At 41.3% G+C, this 23813-nt stretch overlaps 1 protein-coding gene across 2 annotated transcripts in view; it reads right to left on the reverse strand.

The window, feature by feature from the left end:
- Positions 1 to 23813, reverse strand: part of LOC113417496 (uncharacterized protein F13E9.13, mitochondrial-like) — a 24198-nt gene continuing 385 nt past the window's right edge. Inside the window, exons 2-8 of one of the 2 annotated variants that reach the window (XM_026675916.2) lie at positions 22947 to 23071; positions 22275 to 22350; positions 21258 to 21340; positions 16746 to 16926; positions 8495 to 8645; positions 5829 to 5956; positions 1 to 1070 (exon numbers count right to left, since the gene is read on the reverse strand). In XM_026675916.2, coding sequence (XP_026531701.2) covers positions 880 to 1070; positions 5829 to 5956; positions 8495 to 8645; positions 16746 to 16926; positions 21258 to 21340; positions 22275 to 22350; positions 22947 to 22997 — 861 coding nt within the window. In that variant the 5' untranslated portion in view covers positions 22998 to 23071 and the 3' untranslated portion in view covers positions 1 to 879. Of the gene's footprint in view, positions 1071 to 5828; positions 5957 to 8494; positions 8646 to 16745; positions 16927 to 21257; positions 21341 to 22274; positions 22351 to 22942; positions 23072 to 23813 lie in introns of both variants that reach the window. The other variant, XM_087971513.1, reaches the window with a different exon arrangement.

Genomic DNA, 23813 nt, shown 5'->3' on the forward strand with positions numbered 1-23813 from the left:
TTTTCTTCTTCTTTTTTTTTTTTAAACAAGTTTTATTCAGTTTTCCACATCTCTTTTTAGTGAACAGCATGATTACAGGTTTCACATATACATATAAATATGACTATAGTTACATATTCAATTTTTGTATCCAGTTTCTTATCTTAGCAATGCTTTTATACATTTTCCATTTTATTGTATTATTCCAAATACTTATCTCATTATTTAATTCACTTATATTAACTTCATAATCATTATACTTTAGTACTTTTAAAAATGTTTTCTTTTCGATCTGCCTCTTGTAATAACTATAACTCTGCCAAGGACACTCCTGCAATCTGTCTGATCGCGAATCATTTGGCATTTGAGCAGCTTGTAAGATTCCCAACTTAAAGTATAGTGAAACTTTGATTTTACATGCTCCCATGCAGCAAACTTTGGATGTAACCGACAGAGTTCAGTCTCAGATTTCACCAAACATTGTTTATTGCTAACTCAATCTGAAAAATATCTGTTCATTTTATGTGCATGAATTACTAAAATTCAGACGGATAGTTTTATATACAAATTAGCTATTGTAAAAATTATCTAAGTATTTTTCTTTCCAACTGGACTTTAAGACTGAGGATTTATTGTTACATGGACACTGCAACTTCATCTATTTTCCATGTGATATACTTTCATAGTATTTTCAGGACCATTCTCCCTATATATTTTTTCCTCTGGTGTTCCATCTAGTATAGGGAAATGAACATGTATCTGAGTGTAGAGTGTGGCTTTAATTTTGAATTCAGAAGTTTAAAAATATCCTCTAAGTATAAAAAGACTTGGAAAATTGCAAGATAAAATATCTGGTGCAGTTGCACTTCGAATGGAAACTCACAGCAGAAGCGAACAAATTTACACTCTTACTTTGCCAATATAATCCATAAAAATCTTCACACGATCGAGATCAATGCCATTTGCCCAATGGCCTCCTTTCTTGAAATAGGAACCAACAATCAAGGCATTTGCACTTAAGTAGTCCTTCACATTATCCAAAGTCACACCAGACCCCACCAGTACTGGAATCTTCACCGCAGATCTGACTTCTAGAGAAAGTAAAGAAGAAAAGTCATAATAGAACTTATAATAAAACTTGTCAGGGAGAATAGCTGAGGTTGTAATGACTGTACATCAGGGGTGTCCAAACTTGGCAACTTTAAGACTTGTGGACAAATTGATATTAAAACTAAAAGAGAAAGAAGAGTCGAAGTATTATGAAATTTGGTATAATTGGTTGAACAATAGAAATAAAGATAAAGGAAATAAAATTACAGAAAAAAGTAAATGAATGTATAAATGTAGATATTTATATGAGATTGATGTGTAGAATAATTTGTATAATAATGATGACACAGTACTGTTAAAATCAACATTAATGTGTGTTAAAGGTGAAAAAGAACAATAAAAATTCTCCAGCTGACTGGAGAATTCTGGGAATCCAAGTCCACAAGTCTTAAAGTTGCCAGAGTTGGATTCCTCTGCTCTACCTGTTCCAACAGCTCCCTTTTTATACCACGGTCTCCCTACACCAAGAAATGACTCTAGTATTTCCCTGATCCTAAGCCGATCCTCCTGTACAGATTGTCCTTGATTTACAACCATTCATTTAGTGACCATACAAAGTTACAACAGCACTGGAAAAAGTGACTTATGTTTAATCCATTGCCAGCATCCCCAGGGTCACGTGATAAAAAAAATATGGATGCTTGGAAACTGGCATGTGTTCATAACCGTTGCAACAACCAGCATGTATTTGACATCTTCCAAGCCAACTTCCGACAAGCAAAAAATCGTGGGGAAAGCTGGATTCGCTTACGGTAATGACTGCCTGGTTTGCTCACCGACAGTATTTCACTTAACAACCATGGCAAGAAGATCATAAAGTTGGACATAACTCACTTAACAACCCAGCTTGCTTAGCAACGGAATTTCCCAAGTGTGGTGGTTAAGTCAAGGATTTACCTGCAGATCCTTTGCATTTTTTTTGGATAACAATGAATATTCAGGAGCAACCAATCATAGCCACTTTTTTTCTTTTAATGACTCTGTAATCCCTTGTATCGGGGTGGAGTTGGGGCAACTAAATGGAGCTGAATGTTTACCGGCCGGATGCCCTTCCTGTCACCAATACAGAGTTCTCAGCAGATAGTTTCTCATTGCGCCCATATATACATACCGACACACACAGAGACACAGACACACACAGAGACACAGATACAGACAGACAGACAGACCGAGCCAATGCTGTCTCTTAAATTGCAAATGAAAAGACTGCACTTCTAAGTGATTTCATTAACGTTTTACTCTCTCCAGCAAAACCACCAAGAAGAGCCCCGGTGCTTTGACTCTCCTGCCCTCAGACGAGTGCCAAAAACAGCATTAGCCATGCTGGAAACGAGATAATATAATCTCACCCCTTTTCAGCATAGCTCTCAAAGAGATGAGCGTGAAGATCAAAAAAAGCCCATCGGCGTTAAGCTGCTCAGTGGGCTTATTCCTTTCGATGATGAAAGGAACCCAAACTGCCTGCGCTTTAAGCAGCTGCAGGAATTCCAAAGGCAGAGTCAGGATCAATTTGCTCGCGTAGAACGATTACATGGCCATTTCTTTTCTGTTTTCCTTTTCTGAAGAAAACCTGGCCCACTAAGCCCTCTCTGATCTATTTTCATCGTACAGAATGGCAGCGTTTAGGGTTCCATTTATCTTGGTTAGTTGTGAGATCATTCTTGTTGCTGAAGAAACACTGAATGTCCTCAGGCAGATTTAATTGTGTGTGTGTTGATGGTGATGTGTGTGTGCATGCATATTTATCTCTCCCTTTCTCTTTTTATCTATCTATCATCTATCTATCATCTATCTATCTATCTATCTATCTATCTATCTATCTATCTATCTATCTATCTATCTATCTATCTACAGTATCTATTTATCCATCCATCCATCCATCTATGGTATCTATCTATCTATCTATCTATCTATCTATCTATCTATCTATCTATCTATCTATCTATCTATCTATCTATCATCGTCTGTCTGTCTGTCTATCTATGGTATCTATCTATCCATCCATCCATCCATATCTACCTACCTACCTACTGTATCTATCTACAGTATCTATCCATCCACCCATCTACAGTATCTATCTATCTATCTATCTATCTATCTATCTATCTATCTATCTATCTATCTATCTATCTATCTATCTATCTATCTATCTATCTATCTATCTATCATCTAATATATCTATATATCCATTTTCTCTCTCCATCCATATATCTACTTACCTATCTCTATCTCTTTGTCTCTATCTCTGTCTCTAATCTATACATCTATCCATTCTCTCCATCCATATCTATCTATCTATCTATCTATCTATCTATCTATCTATCTATCTATCTATCTATCTATCTATCTATCTATCTATCTATCTATCTATCTATCTATCATCTATCTATCTACCTATCTAGCTCCATCTCTTTGTATCCCCATATTTATCTTTTCCATGTATCTCTCCTGGCTACCTACCTATATCCATCCATGTCTTTCCATCCATCCATCCCTTCCTCCATTTATCCATCTCTCTCTATCTCCATTTCTATCTCTAACCCTGTCCTCAAACAAGCATTTTTCCAGTATTTCTGTTCTCCCTCAACTATTTCAAAAGAAAAATAAAAGAAACACAATGAATCTTACAATGGCTTGACCCATTGGTGTTTAGTGCAACATTTCTGAAGATGTTGTTTTTCCCAATGGAGCATCTATTTCTGAGCTATATATGCTATTTTCCACCTTCTACACTTTAATGTTTTTATTAGTTAAACCTTTCAAAAAAGGTTTTGAAAAGATTATGAGGAGCGCTGTTATTAATGCCTTACAGCTATTATCAGTAATTAAGCCTTTCTATTTCTCCCCTTTTTTATTTAATTAAGAAAAATGAGAAAAATATACACTCTATTATACAGTTATATACTTCCAATTAAGTTCAAGCATGTCGTATGGAACCTAACACAGCTGCCCTAGCCAGAAAAGGTGCTAATAATATTTGTTTTTAAATGAGCTACTTAAAGGCAACCTATAAAGAACACACTCAAGAAGTATTTTTCATAGCCACAGAAATCAGAACCAAAAAAATAACTATTTTAAGTCGCAGTTACCAAAATTTCATTTAAATAGGAAGAAAAGCCTCATGGTGGTGAGATACAGTGTCGAATTGTGGAATATTATTATTCCTACGGAAGTTGTGGATTCTCTGATTCTGAGGGTTTTATTTATTTTTATTTATTGATCAAACATTGAAAACCACCCATCTATCCCACAGAGAGACTCTTAACGCTCCCTTGATGTCTATCTCTCACAGATGGTTTAATTAGTTTTCCTGCATATTGTAGAGGGGTGGATTAGATTATCCTTATGACCTTTTCTACAATTCTGAGATTAAAATGGATCCAAGTGAAATGCCACAGTGGAAGACTCAAGCAGCTCACTATACTTTATATTTTAATATTTGGAAATATATTTTTTTCCAGTAAGGATAGGTAGGTAGGTAGATGACAGACCAGAGGTCTCCAAACTTGGCAACTTTATGACTTGTGGACTTCAACTCTCAGGGAGTGGAAGTCCACAAGTCTTAATGTTGCGAAGTTTGAGGACCCCTGTGACAGACAGACAGACAGACAGACAGACAGTGTGATGACCCGGAGTGTAACACAAACATAACAAAATCCAAAACGTAAATAAATGTCCTTTAATGCCTCCAACTTGGCCCCACTGTTCAATAATTCTCAGTTGGAGATAAAATGTACTCAAAAATAGTCTTCAAAAGAAAGCAATACAGTCCAAACTTAATGAGCAGATAAAGGTGAAATAAAAAAGCAAACCAACTACAATGACAAAATTTCCACAACGGACCAGGATAAGTAATTACCAAATTCAAAGAGATAACAAGGCACAGTCTGTTGGAAGGATACCAGCCAAGATAACTTCAGCCCAACACACACTTTGCTTCTGGCAACACTGTGTTGTAATCGTCTGTCTTATATACTACTCTCCCCAGCTGCAACCAATGAAGGGAATCATGGCCGCCTCCTCTCCCGTAAGCCAAGTTGTTTTCTTCTCCGTTCCTCCCTGCATGTCCTAGGATGAAGAGGGGATGGGCCTGGTTCGTCCTCTGACTACCCAGCCAGCCTCTGCCCTTCCCCAGCCTCCTCCACAACCTCCGGAGCCATACCTCCACTCCCTGTTGGTTGTTCCTCTCTCCCTCAGAGTCCGTCTCTACCAAGGGCATGACAGATAGATAGACTCTCCCTCCCTCCCTCCCTCCCTATCTATCCCAAGGATGGTTAGATCTGGCCTATGGGACTGCCCTGGAAACAATGAAGGACCGGCCTGCGGTGCCTCTACCAGTGAAAACGGAGCTTGGGCAGGCCGCAGGTGCCCTCCAGGCTCCATTTTCACTGTCAGAAGGTTGCAGGAGGCCTTTGCGACTGAAAACGGAGCCTCGATGAGTGATGTGGAGCTGGCCACACACACACACCCAGCCCCCCTGTGGTCCAACACAACCCTGATTCGGCTCTCAATGAAATCACGTTTGACACCCTTGATCTAGACAGATAAGGCAGATTTCAACAGATCTGAAGAAGGAGCAACTGGATTTTGAAATGTAAGGTTTAACAAAGATGACAGGAGCTAATAACTACCAGAGCAGTGTCTTCTGAAGCAGGTGATATAGAAATGTCCTCATACATAAATAACCAACCAACCAACCAACCAATGGAATCCCTCCGTGTGGCCTTTCTGGTTCTTACCTTCTAGTTCTTTGGGATCTGCCTCTGATCCAGTTGCAGTTCCAGTCAACACAACCCCATCGGCAAGAAAGAATTCAGCAGCCTTCGCGGTGTCGGCCACTGTGACGTCAGCTGTCAGTGTATGAGCACTGGGGAGAACATGGATACAACTTTTGTAAAGTTATCTAAGGCCACTTTACTCATTAACTCTCTTCTTATACCAATTCCTTATACTTTCCTTGATTTGATAAATCAAGGACAAGTGCAATGGCATTTGCTGATTAGTTGTTGCCAAAACATAAGAGAGCCAGAAGGTGCTGGCATAGAAACCAGGAGACGGTGAGTTCTAGGCCTCCCTCGGGTATGAAAGCTGGCAAGGTGTCTTTGAGCCAGTCCCTCTATCTTGGTCCAGCCAATCTCACCGAGTTGATTTCGTGAACATAGGAGGTAGGAATACTAGATATTAGATATATGAGGATATGATCTCCACTTTGAGTCATCTGTCTGTCTATATATGTCTAGATCTATGTCTATATTTATTTATCATCCATCCATCCATCCATCCATCCATCCCTTCGTTTTTATGACCTTGTAATCCCTTAATTCAGGGTAGAGTTGGGACGAATGGATGGAGCTGAGCGTTTACTGGCCGAATGCCCTTCCCGATGCCATGCAGAGTTCACAGCATTTTTTCTTTGCACCCTAGGAAAGAGAAAATCTGCTGCTACCTAACATTGAACTCTCAACCTTCCTAATGGGAGGCAAATGTCTTCACCGCTAGGCCACTATGATGCTCGGTCGGTCCATCCATCCACCCATCCATCTTTTCATCTATCTATCATCTATCTATCATCTATCTATCTATCATCTATCTATCTATCTATCATCTATTTATCTATCTATCTATCTATCTATCTATCATCTATTATCTATCTATCTATCTATCTATCTATCTATCTATCTATCTATCTATCTATCTAATCTATCATCTCTTCAACAGCGTCCAATTTTGGGGGACTGCCTGGATACGTCCCTGCAGTTTACTAGGTTTTTCAGAAGTGGTTAGGTGGGACTAACCACCTAAATAAAATTATGACCTGTGCAGAATCAGACAGGCTAACTAAACCTAGAATTGAAAAACAAGGGGAAATCCGAGTACTATGAAATGTGGAATAAATTCTATCAGTGGCTACATACAAGAAGGCAAAATCAGAACATAAGGAGCTATGATGAACAGAATAATTAGCAAATAACGTATCAAACAAAATGATTGTAAATGGTGAAATAACATTTATATATGTATAACAATTGTAACACCAGAACGGCTGCACCATGTTGTATTCATACGAGATATGAATTCATTCATATATATAAGAAAGAATGAAAGAAAGAAAGAAAGAAAGAAAGAAAGATTGCAAACAGATTCCTTAAAATAGAAAAAACATTTTATGCAATGTACTGAAAATAAATAAATAAATAAAACCTAAGGAAAAGTCTTGACAAAATAAATAAATAAAGAAAGAAAGAAAGAAAGAAAGAAAGAAAGAAAGAAAGAAAGAAAGAAAGAAAGAAAGAAAGAAAGAAAACAAGGACATTGTTGTCCCTGCATTCACACATAAGAATCCAAGGGCATTCCTCACTGTTTCAAACTCTCCTAGAATTTATTTAACAATGTCCTTTGTTGCTCTATCTTGCCTAAAGATTTACTTGGTAAATAGGAGCTTTGTCATTTGTGAGTGATGTGCATGGAAACAAGAAGGTCACCACAATGCAAAAAAAAAAAAAAAAAAGATGTGGAGATCCTACAAAGAGTGCAGAGAAGAGCAACAATGTTGATAAGGGGCCTGGAGGCTAAACCATACTACAAAAGTTTGAGGGAACTAGGTCTGTCTAGACTAGTGAAGAGAAGGACTTGGGATGACTTGATAGCTGTCTTTCAATACTTGAGGGGCTGACCCAGAGAAGCGGGGGGGACCGATCTATTCTCCAAAGCTCCTGAGAGCAAGGCAAGAAGCAACAGGTGGAAGATCATTAAAGAGAGATCCAACCAAGAACTAAGGAGAAATTTCCTGGCAGTGAGAAGAATTAGTCAATGGAACAGCTTACTTCCACAAGTTCCAGAAGTTGCTCCACCATTGGAGTTTTCAAGAGATGGGACAGTCATTTGTTCAGAACAGCATGAGGCCTCCTGCTTGAAGAAGGGGTTGGACTAGAAGACCTTCAAGATCCCTTCCAACCCTATGCTCTATGTCAGAAGAAGAGGAAGAAGAAGAAGGAGAAGGAGAAAGAGGAGAAGGAGGAAAAGGAGAAGGAGAAGAAGAAGAAGGAGAAGAAGGAGGAGGAGAAAGAGAAGGAAGAGAAGGAGGAAAAGGAGAAGGAGGAGGAGAAGGAGAAGGAGGAGGAGGAGGAGGAGGAGGAGGAGAAGGAGAAGGAGAAGGAGAAGGAGAAGGAGAAGAAGAGTAGTAGTAGTAGTAGTAGTAGTTAATTTAAGTGGTTCCTGTGGCCATATAAATATTGATTTATTTATGGAATTAGCGAATACTTTGCTCACCATGATGCTTTACTGTCCATAGCAGACGGTATACGATAAAATAATAAAAACGAACATTTAAAAGACTTTAGAAATTAAAACCACACCTGTCAGAATGCAGTCTTAGGCATCTTATTTTCAGAAGGATCGCACTTACCTGTGCTTCTTTTTAATATCAGCAAAAACCTGGACGTGTTCAGCTCCTATTTGCTTGCGGTATCGTAGCAAGTTCCCCGCGCAAGCGTTCAGAATCCCTTCGTCAGCCACATGAGAGAAAACGAAGCCTTCAACTCGAACAAAATCCGCACCTAGAAACAGCAATAAACAAATAAATAATCAGGGCTGTTGATAAAGCTAATTAATTCTGCTTGGTCCTCAATTATGTCTAATTACCTTTCCCAGATGATGCCCAAAACAAAACAGGTTACATTAGAAAGACCAATGGGGTGTTTAGCAAGCTAAACACAGATAAAGATGTTGCAGGAATAAAATGTCAGTTCAATCTTTCTCTTCTTCCTTCTTTCTCCTTCTTCCCTCTTGTTCTTCTTGTCTTCCCTCCTCCTCCTCCTCTCTTCTTCTTCTTCTTCTTCTTCTTCTTCTTCTTCTTCTTCTTCTTCTTCTTCTTCTTCTTCTTCTTCTTCTTCTTCTTCTTCTTCTCCTTCTCCTCCTCCTCCTCCTCTCTTCTTCTCCTCCTCCTCCTCCTCCTTTCTTCCTCCCCCTCCTTCCTTCTTATCTTCCTCCTGTTTCTTTTTCTTCCTCTCCTTCTCCTCCTCCCATCTCTTAACATAAGGTATTTTAAGAATGCACGTAGTAACCCCACAATTATGCATATAATTTTAAAAGAACACCAAAAGGAACACCTTTGCAAAACAAACAGGACCAGGTTGTATTTCTAGGATAGAAATTCAAGAGTTGACCATGAAACAAAAGAGATTTTGTAGCACAAGGGGATTCTTTCAGTAGTGAGGGCTATTCAGGAATGTATCTGGCATCACCCAAATTTAACAAGCAAACCTCTCTCCTTTCAGCAGCTTGTATGAACAACAACTTGCTGTTTTATTTTGCTAAAAAGTTGCTCTTTTAGCATTACATTGCAAGGTTTCAAAGAAAGGAAGATTTTGGTGTCCTGGAGGCCCAGCAGTCTCATTTGATTGCTGGAAACTCTAGGATCATCGATGAATTTATTTATTTGTGGCGCTTTTGAATCCATTTGGACCTAGGGTGACTTCAAGTCTCTGCTGTTTTCTTGGCAAGGTTTTCAGAAGTGATTTTGTCTTTTTTTCCTGGGGCTGAGTGTGTATGACTGGCCCAAGATCACCCAGCTGACTTTATCTCTAAGGTGGGACTAGAGCTCACAGTCTCCCAGTTTGAAGCCTGGTGCCTTCATTATTATATGTAGTCCTTAACGTACGACTGTTTTATTTTACAATGGTTCGTGGTTACGACGGCCTCGGTAACAGTGACTTCTGCCCTGAAGTTACAGCCACTGCACCACCCGATAGCCATGGGATCATGATTTGGATGGCACTGCCTTGTGGTCATGTGATTCCCAACCTGCAACCTTCAAGGTTGACTTCCAACAAGCAAAACTTGCTTAAGCCAGATTCGCTTAACAAGCTTGTGATTCACTGAATGACATGAATTCCCTTAATCACCATGGCCAGTCCCTTAATGACCAGAGGTGGCATTCAGCCAGTTCTGACCAGTTCTGGAGAACCAGTAGCGGAAATTTTGAGTAGTTTGGAGAACCAGCAAATCCCACCTCTGACTGGCCCCGCCAACCCCATCTCTTCTCTGCCTCCCGAGTCCCAGCTGATTGGCTGAGTCTTCTTTGGTTGCCCTGCACAGGAGAACCGAGCTGGAAAGCAGGTTCGTGGGTAGGGATGGAATGGGATTTTGCAGTAACCTTCCCCCAGGAGTGTAGTGAGAATGGAGATTTTATAGTATCCTTTCCCTTCCATGCCCACCAAGCCACGCCCACCAAGCCACGCCCACCAAGCCACGCCCACAGAACCGGTAGTAAAATATTTTTTGAATCCCACCATTGTTAATGACCATGCTAGAAATGGTCCTAACATCGGATCTGGTCATGTGATGATTCCCTTAACAATCACATTGTTTAGCGACCAAATTTCTGCTCCCAATTGTGGTCGTAAGTGAAGAGCTACCTCTGTACCGAATTGGCTCTCCAAGGGAAACAGCACTCTTAACCTAGATGACATGAAACCTGTGACTTTAGCTGTTGATCACAATGCCGGCAACTGAGCAGCTGCAGAGCATTAGAAGATCAGGCTGCAAGGATTAGCTTTTGACTTGAATGTAACATGGTCTAATTTCTCAATTACAACATCAGAGAGGAAGGAAACAAGGGAGGAGAAGGAGGAAGATGAACGAATGTGTTTCTAAGAAATGGGATCTGACTGCTTTTGAGCATTATCAAGAAGATAATCAAAATAATAGCTGCCGAGGAGAAGACATTTATGGTTGCATCTTTACCGATGCCAGAAATATTCCACAAGTCAATAACGCACACCATTCTACGCAGCCTCAAACAGATGTGGTTAATTAAATCAGGAACTCGGTGCAGGAAATTATGCACTGCTGAAAAACACATGGTACACCTGTTAATAATGAAACAGTTGGGAAGGCAGCTTGGCAAATGGTTCCAAGCCCAGGAGAAATGCTCAAGTGTGTTCAGAAACAAAGGGCTGGTGGGGGGAATCAAGAGGAAACACACTTCCGGATAAGCCAGTGAGATACATAACGCTTGGTATTAAAGACAAATTATTGTGCTCTATAGGCATCCCTCAAATAAAAAAAAAAAGAAATAGGTTGCAGGAATCTGTGGTCCCTCAAAACTGCTTGTGAGTGCAGTGATTTTATAACAGCTGTGCATTCTTAGGAGTTTTATTTCTTTATTCCTATTCTTACTCTTCCTAGCAGTAGGATTGATCACTTTGTTCAGAATCCGAATAGAGCTGGAAGGGACCTTAGAGGTCTTCTAGTCCAGCCTACCGCTCAAGCAGGAGACCCTATACCAGGGGTAGGGAAACTTGCCTCTTCTATCACTTATGGACTTCAACTCCCAGAATTCCTGAGTGAGCCATAAAAGGTTCCCCATTTCTGGCCTACTGGTTTTTCAGTTGTGGGGGAAATCAATTTTTGACTTGAATGGGACTGTTCAATATACAAATGTAGGACATATAAAGAATATATAAAGAATACAAATTCCTTGTGTGTCCAATCACACTTGGCCAATGAAGAATATTCTGTAAAGAATAAGGAATATTCTATTTTAGCAGTAGGATTTCAATTTCTTCCAGTGCTTCTATGCAGCGACATACTTATTATTCATGATTTCTATAAATATTTGGAAATACCTGGATGCTGGAAACAGAAGTTGCTCATTTTTGGATTCTGGTGGATTTATTTTTAATTACACATGCATAAAATCAAGAATCCAATGGCACCGAAAGTTTTAGAAATCTTTGTATACTTCACAGCTGCAGGTCTTTGTTGATGTACGACCACAATTGAACCCAAAATTTCTGTTGCTAAATGTTGTGGTTTGCCGGCAGCAGGTGCAGACAGCTGAGGTCTCGGAGAGCGAGGACTCAGATGAGGGGCCTGCGTGTGATGCAGGGATGGGGCCAGGACCATCAGGGAGTGGAATGCTGCCTTTGGAGATTGTGGAGGCTGGCAGCAGTGATGAGGAGTTCCCTGAGGAGCCTGTGCCCAGTGCGCATGAGCACAAGGCTGCTCGAAGTAAAGAGCAGCTGCAGCAGCACGGATGACTCGGGAGTAAGGCTGCAAGGTGATGGACCCTCCCTTAAGGGATAAAAGCCAGTTGAGAAACCGGAGTTCTTTGTAAGAAGCAAAGAAGTTTTGCACTCAAGCCTTGTGGATGTTCGGAATATCTTGGTTGGTGTTTGGAGACTCTTTGTGTTTGAAATATTTCTTAGTAACTTTATCTAGTGTTCATGGCAGCCTTGCACAATCTTGGCAAGGCTCGTTCTTATCAGAGACAATTAGTTTGAAACAGCCTTTTCACTGGAAAGGAACAGAATTTGTAAAGAATCATTAAAAGGTTTTGCTGTTACCTCCGTTTTGTGTTTGTTTCCTTGGAACGAGGTTTGGGTCAGAACAAGTGTTCATAAAACAGCTCAAAACAGATAGAAGGAGACACTGTTCTCAGGCAATAGGACTTATACATCAAGTGGTTCGGTTAGTCCTCGGTGTACAACAGTTCATTTAGTGGCCGTTCAAAGTTGTTCAGTGAATTTGACTCCATTTTACGACCTTCCTTACCACGGTTGTTAAGTGAATCACTGCAGTTCTTACATTAGTAACAAGGTTGTTGAGTGAATCTGGCTTCCCCATTGACTTTGCTTGTCAGAAGGTTGCAAAAATGGATCATATGATCCTGGGACACTGCAAGCGTCATAAATATGAGTCAGTTGCCAAGCCTCTGAATTTGGATCACGTGACCACGGGGATGTTGCGATGGTCATAAGTGTGAAAAATGGTCAGAACTCACTTTTTTCTCAGTGCCGTTGTAACTTTGAATGGTCATTTAAGTGAACTGTTATAAGTTGAAGACTACCAGTACTAGAAATTGCACACAGAAAAACATTCAGAAGTAAACCTTAATTCAGAATAAATGAATATGAAGAGCCGTCCCTAAGTTTAGAAAAGAAAAGAAAACAGCGTTTGCATTTTAAGTCTTTTAAAGAAATTATAGGAAGAATATTAGAGAAAACAAAACAGCCGAGTTATAAAGTGCATTTTAATATGAAGACGTATCTGCTGTTTAATCAATTCTGCTTATTGACGGAAGGGACTAATTGTTTAAGTAAAGCCACGCAATCATCCGCAACGCTAAAGGGAAAGAAGTGGCATTATAGTTTCTGAAAACAAAACATAATAGAAAAAGTGGTGCCAAAGCTAGAGAACAGATGTTAGGTATAATAGACAATTCATCCGTCACAGTCAACATCAAGATACATTAAAAAAATCTATAAAAGTAATATATGTCCTCAATATTAATCATCTTTTATACGTACGCCATATACCATACAAATGAAATGCTTAACTTTTAATTCACTGTGCCAGCCAAGCACAGCCAAGGCTCGGTGGGTAGAATTTTTTTATTATTATTATTAATGCTCCAGCCGTAAAGAAAGCTGGCTTCGTTAAAATACGTAGTCATGCTTTCTGTCTGAAATGCACCAAAAGCAAATTAAAGTCTAATTATTCGTTCGACAAAAGATGTCTTAATGGCACGGTGCCTTCAAGTGCATGTTTTTTGAAGCGCTAAACACAACATATTTCCATCAGCTCTACAATAACCCTGTGAAAAAGGTGGGTGATTTATTGTTCCTTTTTTGCACAAAGGCTAAGAAGTCCATCCGTACCAAAGTCCACCTCACTGCACAGGTTATGTCAGGTTATAATGAAATGCGGTCATATAATTTTGGTGTATGTGTGTGTGCAGGAGTCAACTCCAGAACCGGTTCATCAGTAGCTTTCAGGGGAATCTTTGTAACTTGGAATATTACTAGCTCTTAGACTTATCTACTGCTTCACAGTGCTTTACAGCCCTCTCTAAGTGTTTTACGGAGTCAGCCTCTTGTCCCCCAACAATCTGGGTCCTCATTTTACCCACCTCTGAAAGATGAAAGGCAGAGTCAACCTTGAGCTGGTCAGGATTGAACTCCAGAAAGTGGGCAGAATCAGCCTGCAATATTGCATTCTAAGGATTGTGCCACCAAGGAAGGAAGGAAGGAAGGAATAGCGCTTAGACTTATATATTGCTTCATAGTGCTTTACAGCCCTCTCTAAGCGGTTTACGTCAGCCTCTTGCCCCCAACAATCTGGGTCCTCATTTTACCCACCTTGGAAGGATGGAAGGTTGAGTCAATCTGAAGCAGTCAGAATCAAACTCCTGGCAGTGGGCAGAGTCAGCCAGCAATACTGCATTCTAACCACTGTATAACATGGAAGGAAAGAGGGAGGGAGGGAGGGAAGGAAGGAATAGCCCTTACACTTATATACCACTTCACAGTGCTTTTACAGCCCTCTCTAAGCGGTTTACAGAATCAGCCTCTTGCCCCCCACAACCTGGGTCCTCAGTTTACTGACCTCGGAAGGATGGAAGGCTGAGTCACTAAGCAACTGATTGCAGGTCAAGGTGGGTAAATTGAGGACCCAGATTGTTGGGGGCAAGAGGCTGACTCTGTAAACTGCTTAGAGAGGGCTGTAAAGCACTATGAAGTGGTAGGAAGTTAAGTGAAGCGGTCACTTTAAGAACCCTGTGACTAATTTAACAATGGCAGTGATTCAACTTAACAACTGGGGCAAGAGAAGTTGTAAGACGGGACAAATTCACTTAACCAATTTCTTTCACTTCACGAGATAAATTTTGGGCTCAACTGTAAGTTCTAAGTGGAAGACTACCATCATGCCTTCGGTTCCCCTAATTATTTTCCATCCTCAAAAAAAGAAAAGAGCTCCATTACACCACTATAGCACTCATGTTAATATTATCCGTGGTCAGCTCTGAAACGCACCAAGAAGAGAATAACTTTGATGTCCCGATAAGACTTATTGATGCTGAGTTTTACACCTGCTGCTAATAAAACTGCACACCAACGAAAGTTGTGCAAAGTGTGTGCAGGAGGAAAGGAGTAGGGATCAGAAAGCTTAGGGCATCATCTAGGCCTTTGAGCCTTGTGCTCTTAAGAGCCGATTTTTCTCTGGTTTCCATTATTTTTTGTAATGTTAGGAATTATGTCAACATCAGGAGAATACAGAGGCCTGGGAAAATGAGCATTAAATAATCACAAAGAGAAAGTCGCAGCTCTCAAGTTGGTGCTATAATGTAATTTATTTCATGAGAAGACAGCAAAATGTGTTGCAACTTGTGTCTTTCTCAGGACAAAGTTGATGTATTATTTTAAGTGAATTGCTTTTGTTGTGCTGAAAAATAAAAAGGGCTCTCGAAGAGGAAGGGAGGGTAGAAACACAACGAACGGCAATAATAAATACAACTTTGTAGCTATTCCATCTGTCACTCCTTAATGGAATTTTTTTTTTTTGCTGGAAATAATAATAATAATAAAAAAAGAGACCACAGTGGTAGAAAAACAAAGGTTAGGAAATGAAAAATGACCCTGTTTACGTCCCTCTTGTGTACCATACTTGAAGCAAGCAACTGCTTCATAAAAGCCATAACGAGAAGCATTTGAGTCATATGAAATCCATGCTCCTCTAAGGAAACCCACAGTAAAAGAAAAAAAATCCAGGCAGTATTTATGAAATCACAAGTTCCCATCAACAGTTGAGATCCATCAACTCTTTCTCCCTCCAGGGGGAAAGATTAAAACTTACATCAGAGGTAGTCAGAATTAGAATAGAGATGGAAGGGACCTCGGAGGTCTTCTAGTCCAGCCCCCCTAGCAGGAGATTCTATACCCGTGATGGCGAACCTATACCACGTGTGCCGGAAGTGGCACGCAGAGCCATCTCTCAGGGTAAACCAGCCATCATTCATTGCTCTCTGGATTCAGCTGGTCTCGCATGTGTGGGAGTGCTGGAAACTGGAAGAACAGCTCCCCAGAGTGCATTCATATACCAGCCAGCTGGTCTTTCACATGTGCGTTAGAAACTGGAAGACCAGGTGGCTGGCATGCATGTGCACGCCAGGAAGCTAAGCTTCTGGTTTCCGGTGCACGTGCTTCTGTTTCGGCACTCGGTGCGGAAAAGGTTAACCCCCACTGTCACGTACCATTTCAGACCAGTGGCCGTCCAATCTCTTCTTCAAAACCTCCAGTAATGAAGCACCCATCACTTCTGAAGGCAACTTCTGTTCCAATGATTAATTGTTCTGACTGTCAGGACTTCCCAATACCAGGTTGCTTCTCTCCTCTGAATTACGGCCACTCGTAATGGTGGTAACTTAAGGAGGAGGAGGAGGAGGAGGAGGAGGAGGAGGAGGAGGAGGAGGAGAAGGAGGAGGAGGAGGAGAGGAGAGGAGGAAGGAGGAAGGAGAAGGAGAAGGAGAGGGAGGAGAAGGAGAAGGAGAGGAGGAGAAGAAGAAGAAGAAGAAGAAGAGGAGAAGAAGAAGAAGAAGAAGAGGAAGAAGAAGAACCAGCAGAGAAGCAGCGGAGGAGGAGGAGGAGGAGGAGAAGGAGAAGAGGAGAAGGAAGAGGAGGCGGAGGGGAGGAGGAGGAGGAGGAGGAGGAGGAGGAGGAGGAGGAGGAGGAGGAGGAGGAGGAGAAGAAGAAGAGAAGAAGAAGAAGAAGAGGAGGAGGAGGAGGAGGAGGAGGAGGAGGAGGAGGAGGAGGAGGAGGAGGAGGAGGAGGAGGAGGAGGAGGAGGAGGAGGAGGAGGAGGAAATTCTTCACTTACCTGAAGCAAGGGCAACAGCTAAAGCTTGCTGATTTGCAGCACAAAGTATTTGGACCCCAATGGGGAGTGTGGGACACGCCTGTTTTACCGAGGCACAAATCACCGCCATAGCTGCCGTAACCTCTGCACCAACGTCGCATGTGTAAGGCCGGTCGTGCATATTTTCAACAATCAAGCCGTCCTGTGGGGAATAAATGCAGAAGACGCTATTCAAGTCAGAAGAGCTTCGGAAAATGGCTCGAGGTAGAAGAATCAAGAACTACGAAGTAGATAGGACCAGGCAGGTACTTCCTGATTTACGACCGTAATGGAGCCTGCTTGTTAAGTGAATGCATGGTCGTTCGGCAAATGCCATGGTCTTTAAGCAAAGCCGTTGTTCACTATGGGGCATTTTTGCTGAAAAGTGGGAATTCAACACTGGTTTTGGGCAAAAAGTGTAGTTGTGGGACCACAGATGCTACAAACAGGGGTAAATGTAAGCTGGTTGCCCAGGGCCCTAAAATGCAATTATGTGATTGTGGGAAGGGTAATGGGGGCTGCTGTTGAAACTCTGGAACTAGGTTGCAAGTTCTGTTTGGAGGGGTCTGTCATAACTTGGAATGGTTTCTAAGAAACTGGCTGTAAAGTCTGTAGTCCTCCAGGTCATGGTTGTCCCAAAGGTGCTTATTCAGGAGGCTGCTGGACTTTCTTGTTTTTTCTTCTTCGAAGACATTTTGCTTCTTATCCAAGAAGCTTCTTCAGCTCTGACAGGATAAGTCAGAGCTGAAGAAGCTTCTTGGATGAGAAGCGAAACATCTTCAAAAGAAAAAACAAAGTCCAGTTGCCTCCTGAATAAGCACATTTGGGAAAACCGGCTGTAAGTTGAGGCCTATCTATATCTGTCTGCTCAGAAGCCTAAAGCAACTCTCTGGAAATTCTGCTTTGTCACACAAAGACATCCACTTGGATGTGTGTGGTTAAGCTTACTGGTTTGATGCTTCTCGCTGGCGTGAATACAAAAGACTGCTTATGTAGGAGAACTTGCAGAAGTTAACAGCAAAAGCTTACAAGATGATGGAGAAATATATTTTCCCAATATCTTTCAAAGCAGCTTACTAAAATGAAAACAGGCACTTGGCTCCCTGTTCATCCTTCCTTCCACCATCTCATGTATCCTATATATCTCATATATTTTGCTGGCTGCGTTTGAAAGATCACATCCTGACTTAATCAGGTCTTAATAAAGACTTAATGTGAACAAGTTTCTTTTTCTGACTTGTGCACGTTGCTTTTTTCTCATTCCTCCTTTCGAGCATGTAATAATTAACCTCTGAAGTTCTCAATTAGCTATACTTCTTCGTGATGTATGAACTGGGAAACGACGGTTGCTGGTTTCAGAAAAAGGTAAAAAAAGATTTGGAATCTTCATCTAGCTTCCAAATCGTGGTTTAAGTTCCGGATGCATTTCCCAGTTCAGATATTCCCCAGTTCAGGCATAACAAGAATATGATTAATAGAAAGCTCCCTGAATTATTTTAGTCTAATCATGTCTCTCGGGGGGTGGGTGGGAGAATAGCTACAGCATGTCAAGAATCATGGTGTGTGGAACATTTTCTGTTCTCCTATTTTGCTTTAAATCAAGCATAACAAGAATGGAAGATTGCTCTTAAATATGGGTGCTCCATCCCCGGAGATTGGACAGCCATTTATGCAGAATGGTATAGGGTCTTTGCTTGAGCAGGGGGTTGGACTAGAAGACCTCCAAGGTTCCTTCCAACTCTATTATTCTATATCCTGTAACATTTTCATAGATGAACTTAATAATAGATGACCCAGGGTGAGATACAAAAGCAATGAAGTCACAAAAACAGGTGAAGTCCCTTTAATTCCTTCAACTTGGCTTCAAAGGTCCAAATATCATTGACGGGAGAAAAAAACTCCCCCACAAACAGTTGTGAAAAGGAAGAACTTCTGTTCAAACTCAAAATACATATAAGTTATAAATAGAAAAAACAACACAAACCACACTGATGCAGTTAATGAGACGAGGCAGGATAAGGACTTGAAGACGTCCACAGATATCGAAATACACATACTGGGAAGGACGCCAGAACTCAGATAAGAACTGCCAGACTAGAATTATTTCACGCTTTGTTTCCAGCACGGGGCCATGCGCACAGTTTGTCCTTTTAAACAGTCCTCACAGCTGCAGCCCATGAAGGGGATCAAGGCCCTTTCCTCCCCAGTAGACCATGCCATTCACGTTTCTCCCTTATTCGCTCCTCCCTGCGTGCCCTAGGATGAAGAGAGGATGGGCCTGGGTCTTTCTCTGAATGCCCAGCCGGCCTGTGCCCTTCCCCAGTTTCCTCCACAACCTCCGGAGCCACACTCCTCTCCCTGTAGACCAGTGATCCCCAACCTTTCTTATGCCGCAGCCCGGTATCCCCAACATTTTTTATGGCGCGGCCGGTACCGGCATTAGCTGGGCGCCGCCATCTTTTTGATGAAAAAGTGCTTCCGGTGACTTTCTACCGGAAAAGCTCACTGAAGCGCGCCCATCTTTTGATGAAAAGTGCTTCCGGTGAGCTTTCTATCCGGAAAAGCTCACGGAAGCACTTTTCATAAAAAAATGGCGGCACCCAGCAAACCAGCGGCCCGGTAGGACTTGTTCCATGGACCGGTACCGGTCCGCGGACCGGTGGTTGGGGACCCCTGCTGTAGACTATTCCTCCTCTCCCTTGGAGTCAGATTCTAAGAGGGGCATGACAAGAGCTTTGAAGGATAGTATCAGTGTTAATGAATCGAAAACAATACTAACAAACAAACTTAAGGCATTAAGGTAATATTAGATAGGGAGATATATTATATTAGCGTCTGTGTCTCAAACAGAAAAAAACAGCATATTTAACCCAAATGTCATCAGTAATCATCCTCTTCAAAAATGTAGCTTTACACAGGTAGCCACAATCAATGTATAAACATAGTGAAGTTCAACCCACCAACACTTATAATTATGTCAACAGCATCTTTTACAAAATAGCAGCCACAAAACAATTGATAAAGATAGTAAACTTCAATCCATAGACATTTAATTATGTCACTTGCATCTTTCCAAAGAAGAGTTTAAAGTCTGTTGGCCTTGAATTATAGCTGCCCATTTTCACTAATGGTAATCCCCTCTCTTCACACTATGGGTAAATTTCGAAGGAAGAATTAGGACTGAATAATAATGTTTAGGGACAATACATCACCGACATCTGAAGTTATAGCTTCTCCAGTAACATTAATGATGAGTTACAGATATTTTACAGACAAATATTAGTAATTCTATAAAAATGTCACTGTGTTTCTCTCTCTCCACCCCAATCCTTTTAGAACAACAACATCAGAAACTGGCAAAACTGAGAGGCCTCTAAACTCCTTGGAATCTCTCACCGCATATAATCTTGTCACGGCAATTTTGATTGTGTTTGGCAAAACAAGCACAGAGCAGCTATAATTTTTCAGCACAGATGGCATCATGTCTGAGCATTCACTTGTTTTCATTTATACGCTCTAACATTATAAATCTTCCATATTTATTACGTTCTTTTTAAAAAGAATCACTAATGCATCAAACGAGGCACCTTTAAAAAAAAAACCTGAAGATGTGCTTTCATCAGTCATGTCTGCACACCCCGAAATAAAAAAGCTTGATGTACATGTGATTTTTTGGGGGGTGGGGGAGGGGAGCCAGTTGTTTTTCTATTTCAGTTTCAGCACTCCTTATCCCAAAAAGAGGCTTAGGAAAGCTGTGAAAAGAAATGGTTACCAACTAAAATGTGATAAAATTGGGAGGAAAGCTTTTGAGTTCTCCCGAAAGCCTATAAAGCTAAATGTTAAAAGGAACAGAGTTGGGGGAAAATATTAAGAATTATGGATTTGCATCCCAAGTCTGCAAATTACAGGCATGTTATACTGAAATGCAGGATAAACAGCAATACACAAGAGAAAGACTCCAAAGGTGCTTTTTAAAAAGTCAACTCTACTTTTTTTTTCCCCTTGAAGACGTTTCGCTCTTCATCCTGGAAGCTTCCTTAGTTCGGAACTGAGTTTTTGACTCAGAACTGAGAAAGCTTCCTGGATGAGAAGCAAAACGTCTTCAAGGAAAAAAGAAAAAGAAAAACCCAGTTGTCTTTTGAAAAGCACCTTTGGGACAACCATGACTTGGATGATTGAGAATCTCCGCAGACATTTAACTTCCAATGACTTCATGTAAGATGTGCATGCATACTGTTAGCGGCATGGCATATATGGTTTGCCAATGTCTTTTTCTAGAATTATTTTTAAAGATTCCTTTCAATGGTTGATTCTCCAGATATCTTGATAGCCTCCAATTGCAATCATGATGCTAGCTAGGCCTGGATAGCTTCCAAACTCACTCAAGATTAGTCAGGTTTTGTTATCTTGAATGCTTTGTACTCACATTGAAGAATTAAGATTAAGAACTAAGAATATTCAAAAACAGGAAAGAAAGTAAAAGAAAGGACTTACCACACTAGCAGCCCTATACATTTCAGCCTCTCCACAGGCTTCTTCAATGATCTGAGCCAAAGGCAATGTACTGCAGGGTGATCCTGCAAAGATGAAGATATATATTCATTAGTGCACCGATGCAACAGTGCATTCATTAAACTTTGCCATACTCAAAGACAAGTGTATTAAAAAAGGAAGCAAACAATTACCTAACCTCTTCTTTGAAGTCATTTGTATGCTGATTACTTCCTCTGACATTAAAGAACCATATTTTATTTATTTATTTGGCCAAGTGTGATGAGACACACAAAGAATTTGTCTCCAGTACAAAAGCACTCAAGTGTATCATTGAACTGAGTTAATTCATACTATATAGACCGCCTTCAGAAATAAATGCAAAGCACTGGCCATCTGATTTATGAATTTCCTTTCCTTCAGGACTAGATCATATAAGTTGATACAGCTTTGGGAGTAAGTTTTAAGGCAGACTTGCTCTGTAATTGCAGTGGAAGAAGAAACCTTGTTGGAGAAACTGAGGTAGACCAATCTAATTGGCACAGTCCAATATAATGCAAGGATCCAGTGGTATTGTCCATACTTTGCAAACAAAATGTCCCCAGTTTGAACTCCTGGTAGGCTGGCAGAGATGTTAGAGATAATTTTATTGGAAATTTACTTTACATCCACCAAGGTGGGTGGATCAATTGGTCTGTTGAGCTATGGTGGTGCAGTGGTTAGAATGCAGAATTGCAGGTTAACCCTGCCAATTGCCAGCAGTTTGATTTTTACCGGCTCAAGGTTGACTCAGCCTTCCATCCTTCCGAGGTTGATCAAATGAGGACCCAAACTGTTGGGGGCAACATGCTGATTCTGTAAACCGCTTAGAGAGGGCTGGAAAGCACTGCGAAGTGGGATGTAAGTCTAAGCGTTATTGCTACTGAATAGTAGGAAAACTATCTTCTACCTCTCACCCTTATTAATATCCCCATTTATCCCGTGTCTTTTAAAGAGAAACAGCAACGAGAAGGCATTCACCTGGCAATGCTCTCACATGGACCATGCCAAGGACGACCGATTTCAGTCGCCCAAAAAGCCGCAGAAACTTCTGCATCTGGACAGGAGAGAAACACGTTGACATCAGCTCCTCGCCAGCAAACTGCATTGAAAGAGTATACATCAAGAGATTTATCTCCTTCTCCTACATCAGAGGTGGTATTCAGCAGGTTCTGTCCAGTTCTGGAGCACTGGTAGCAGAAATGCTGAGTAGTTCAGAATACCATCCCTGACTGGCCCTACCCCCATCTATTCTCTGCCTCCCCCAGCTGATTGGCTGGGTCTTCTTTTGTTGCCCTGCACAGGAGAACAGAGCTGGAAAGCAGGTTATTGGGGTAGGGAGAGAAATGGGGATTTTACAGTATCCTTCCCCCTGGAGTGGGGTGGAAATTTGGATTTTACAGCATCCTTCCCCTGCCACGCCCACCAAGCCATGCCACGCCCACCAAGCCACGCCCATAGAACTGGGAGTAAAGATTTTTGAATCCCACCACGGTCCTACATACTCTAATAATGCAAAGGGGGAGGGGCATGTGAATGTGCTTGTATGGGTAAATGTGTTCTGCCCACACTCAGAACTTGTTTTCAAGATTCACAATTTTCTGGGACTCTTATTTCTATGGCGATTTCTCCCATCAAGAGTTGGCCACTTGCCTCTTTCAGATGCCACAGTGTTGAAGTTTCAATTGATGTAAGAATTGTCATTTACTGTCCAAAATAATCAGCAGATTTTATTATTTGGCCCACTAGTTGGACAAAGCTCTTAGGATGATATACATCTGTACAAAAATGAAAGATAATAAAAACAGAGGTCAGTTAAATATAATTTAACGAAGAGCAATCAAGGTAATCTTCAATTACAACAGTTCCTTTATGATTGTTCAACGTTACAAACGGGATTGCAAAAAGTGACTTATGATTTATGACCTTCTGACAAGCAAAGTCAATGAGAAAGTTACATTTGCTTAACAAACAGGCTACTAACTTTATCAACAGCAGTGATTCACTTACCAACTGGGGCAAGAGAGGTCATAAAATGGGGCAAAACCCACTTAACAAAACTGAACCCCAGAAATTTGGGGCTCAGTTGTGGTGGTTAAGTCAAGGATTGCCTTGTATAGCAACGTTTGAAATTTAAAACCAACTCACCTGACTAGTGAAATATATACTAACTGCACCCTTAAATATGCAGAGAGCAATTAATTCCAACCCGAGAAGGAACCCGGAGCCGCTGGTCGATTTTGGAAAAATGGAGATGAGATGCCCCGATGATTGGCATCTCCCGCCCACAGCTGGGCCGGAGGTGCAACCCCTAAACTCAGTTGAACAGATTTGCCAGGGAGCAACCGGGATCTCTCCAAAGTCTGCGCCCAGGAATGCACTTTGGCAACTTCCCGCTTTTCCCTTCCACGGGATTCCACCCCGCCCCACCGGCAACCAACTGTGGGCTCAGTTTCCTCCCACCCACCTTCGGGGATTCCCCCCTCTCCCCCCCCCCCCCAGGCTCCCACGCGCGCTCGC

The sequence above is a fragment of the Notechis scutatus genome, chromosome 9 (assembly GCF_049901735.1).
Source record: "Notechis scutatus isolate UNSWTSFEM ecotype Mainland chromosome 9, rNotScu1.2, whole genome shotgun sequence".
Classification (NCBI taxonomy): domain Eukaryota; kingdom Metazoa; phylum Chordata; class Lepidosauria; order Squamata; family Elapidae; genus Notechis; species Notechis scutatus.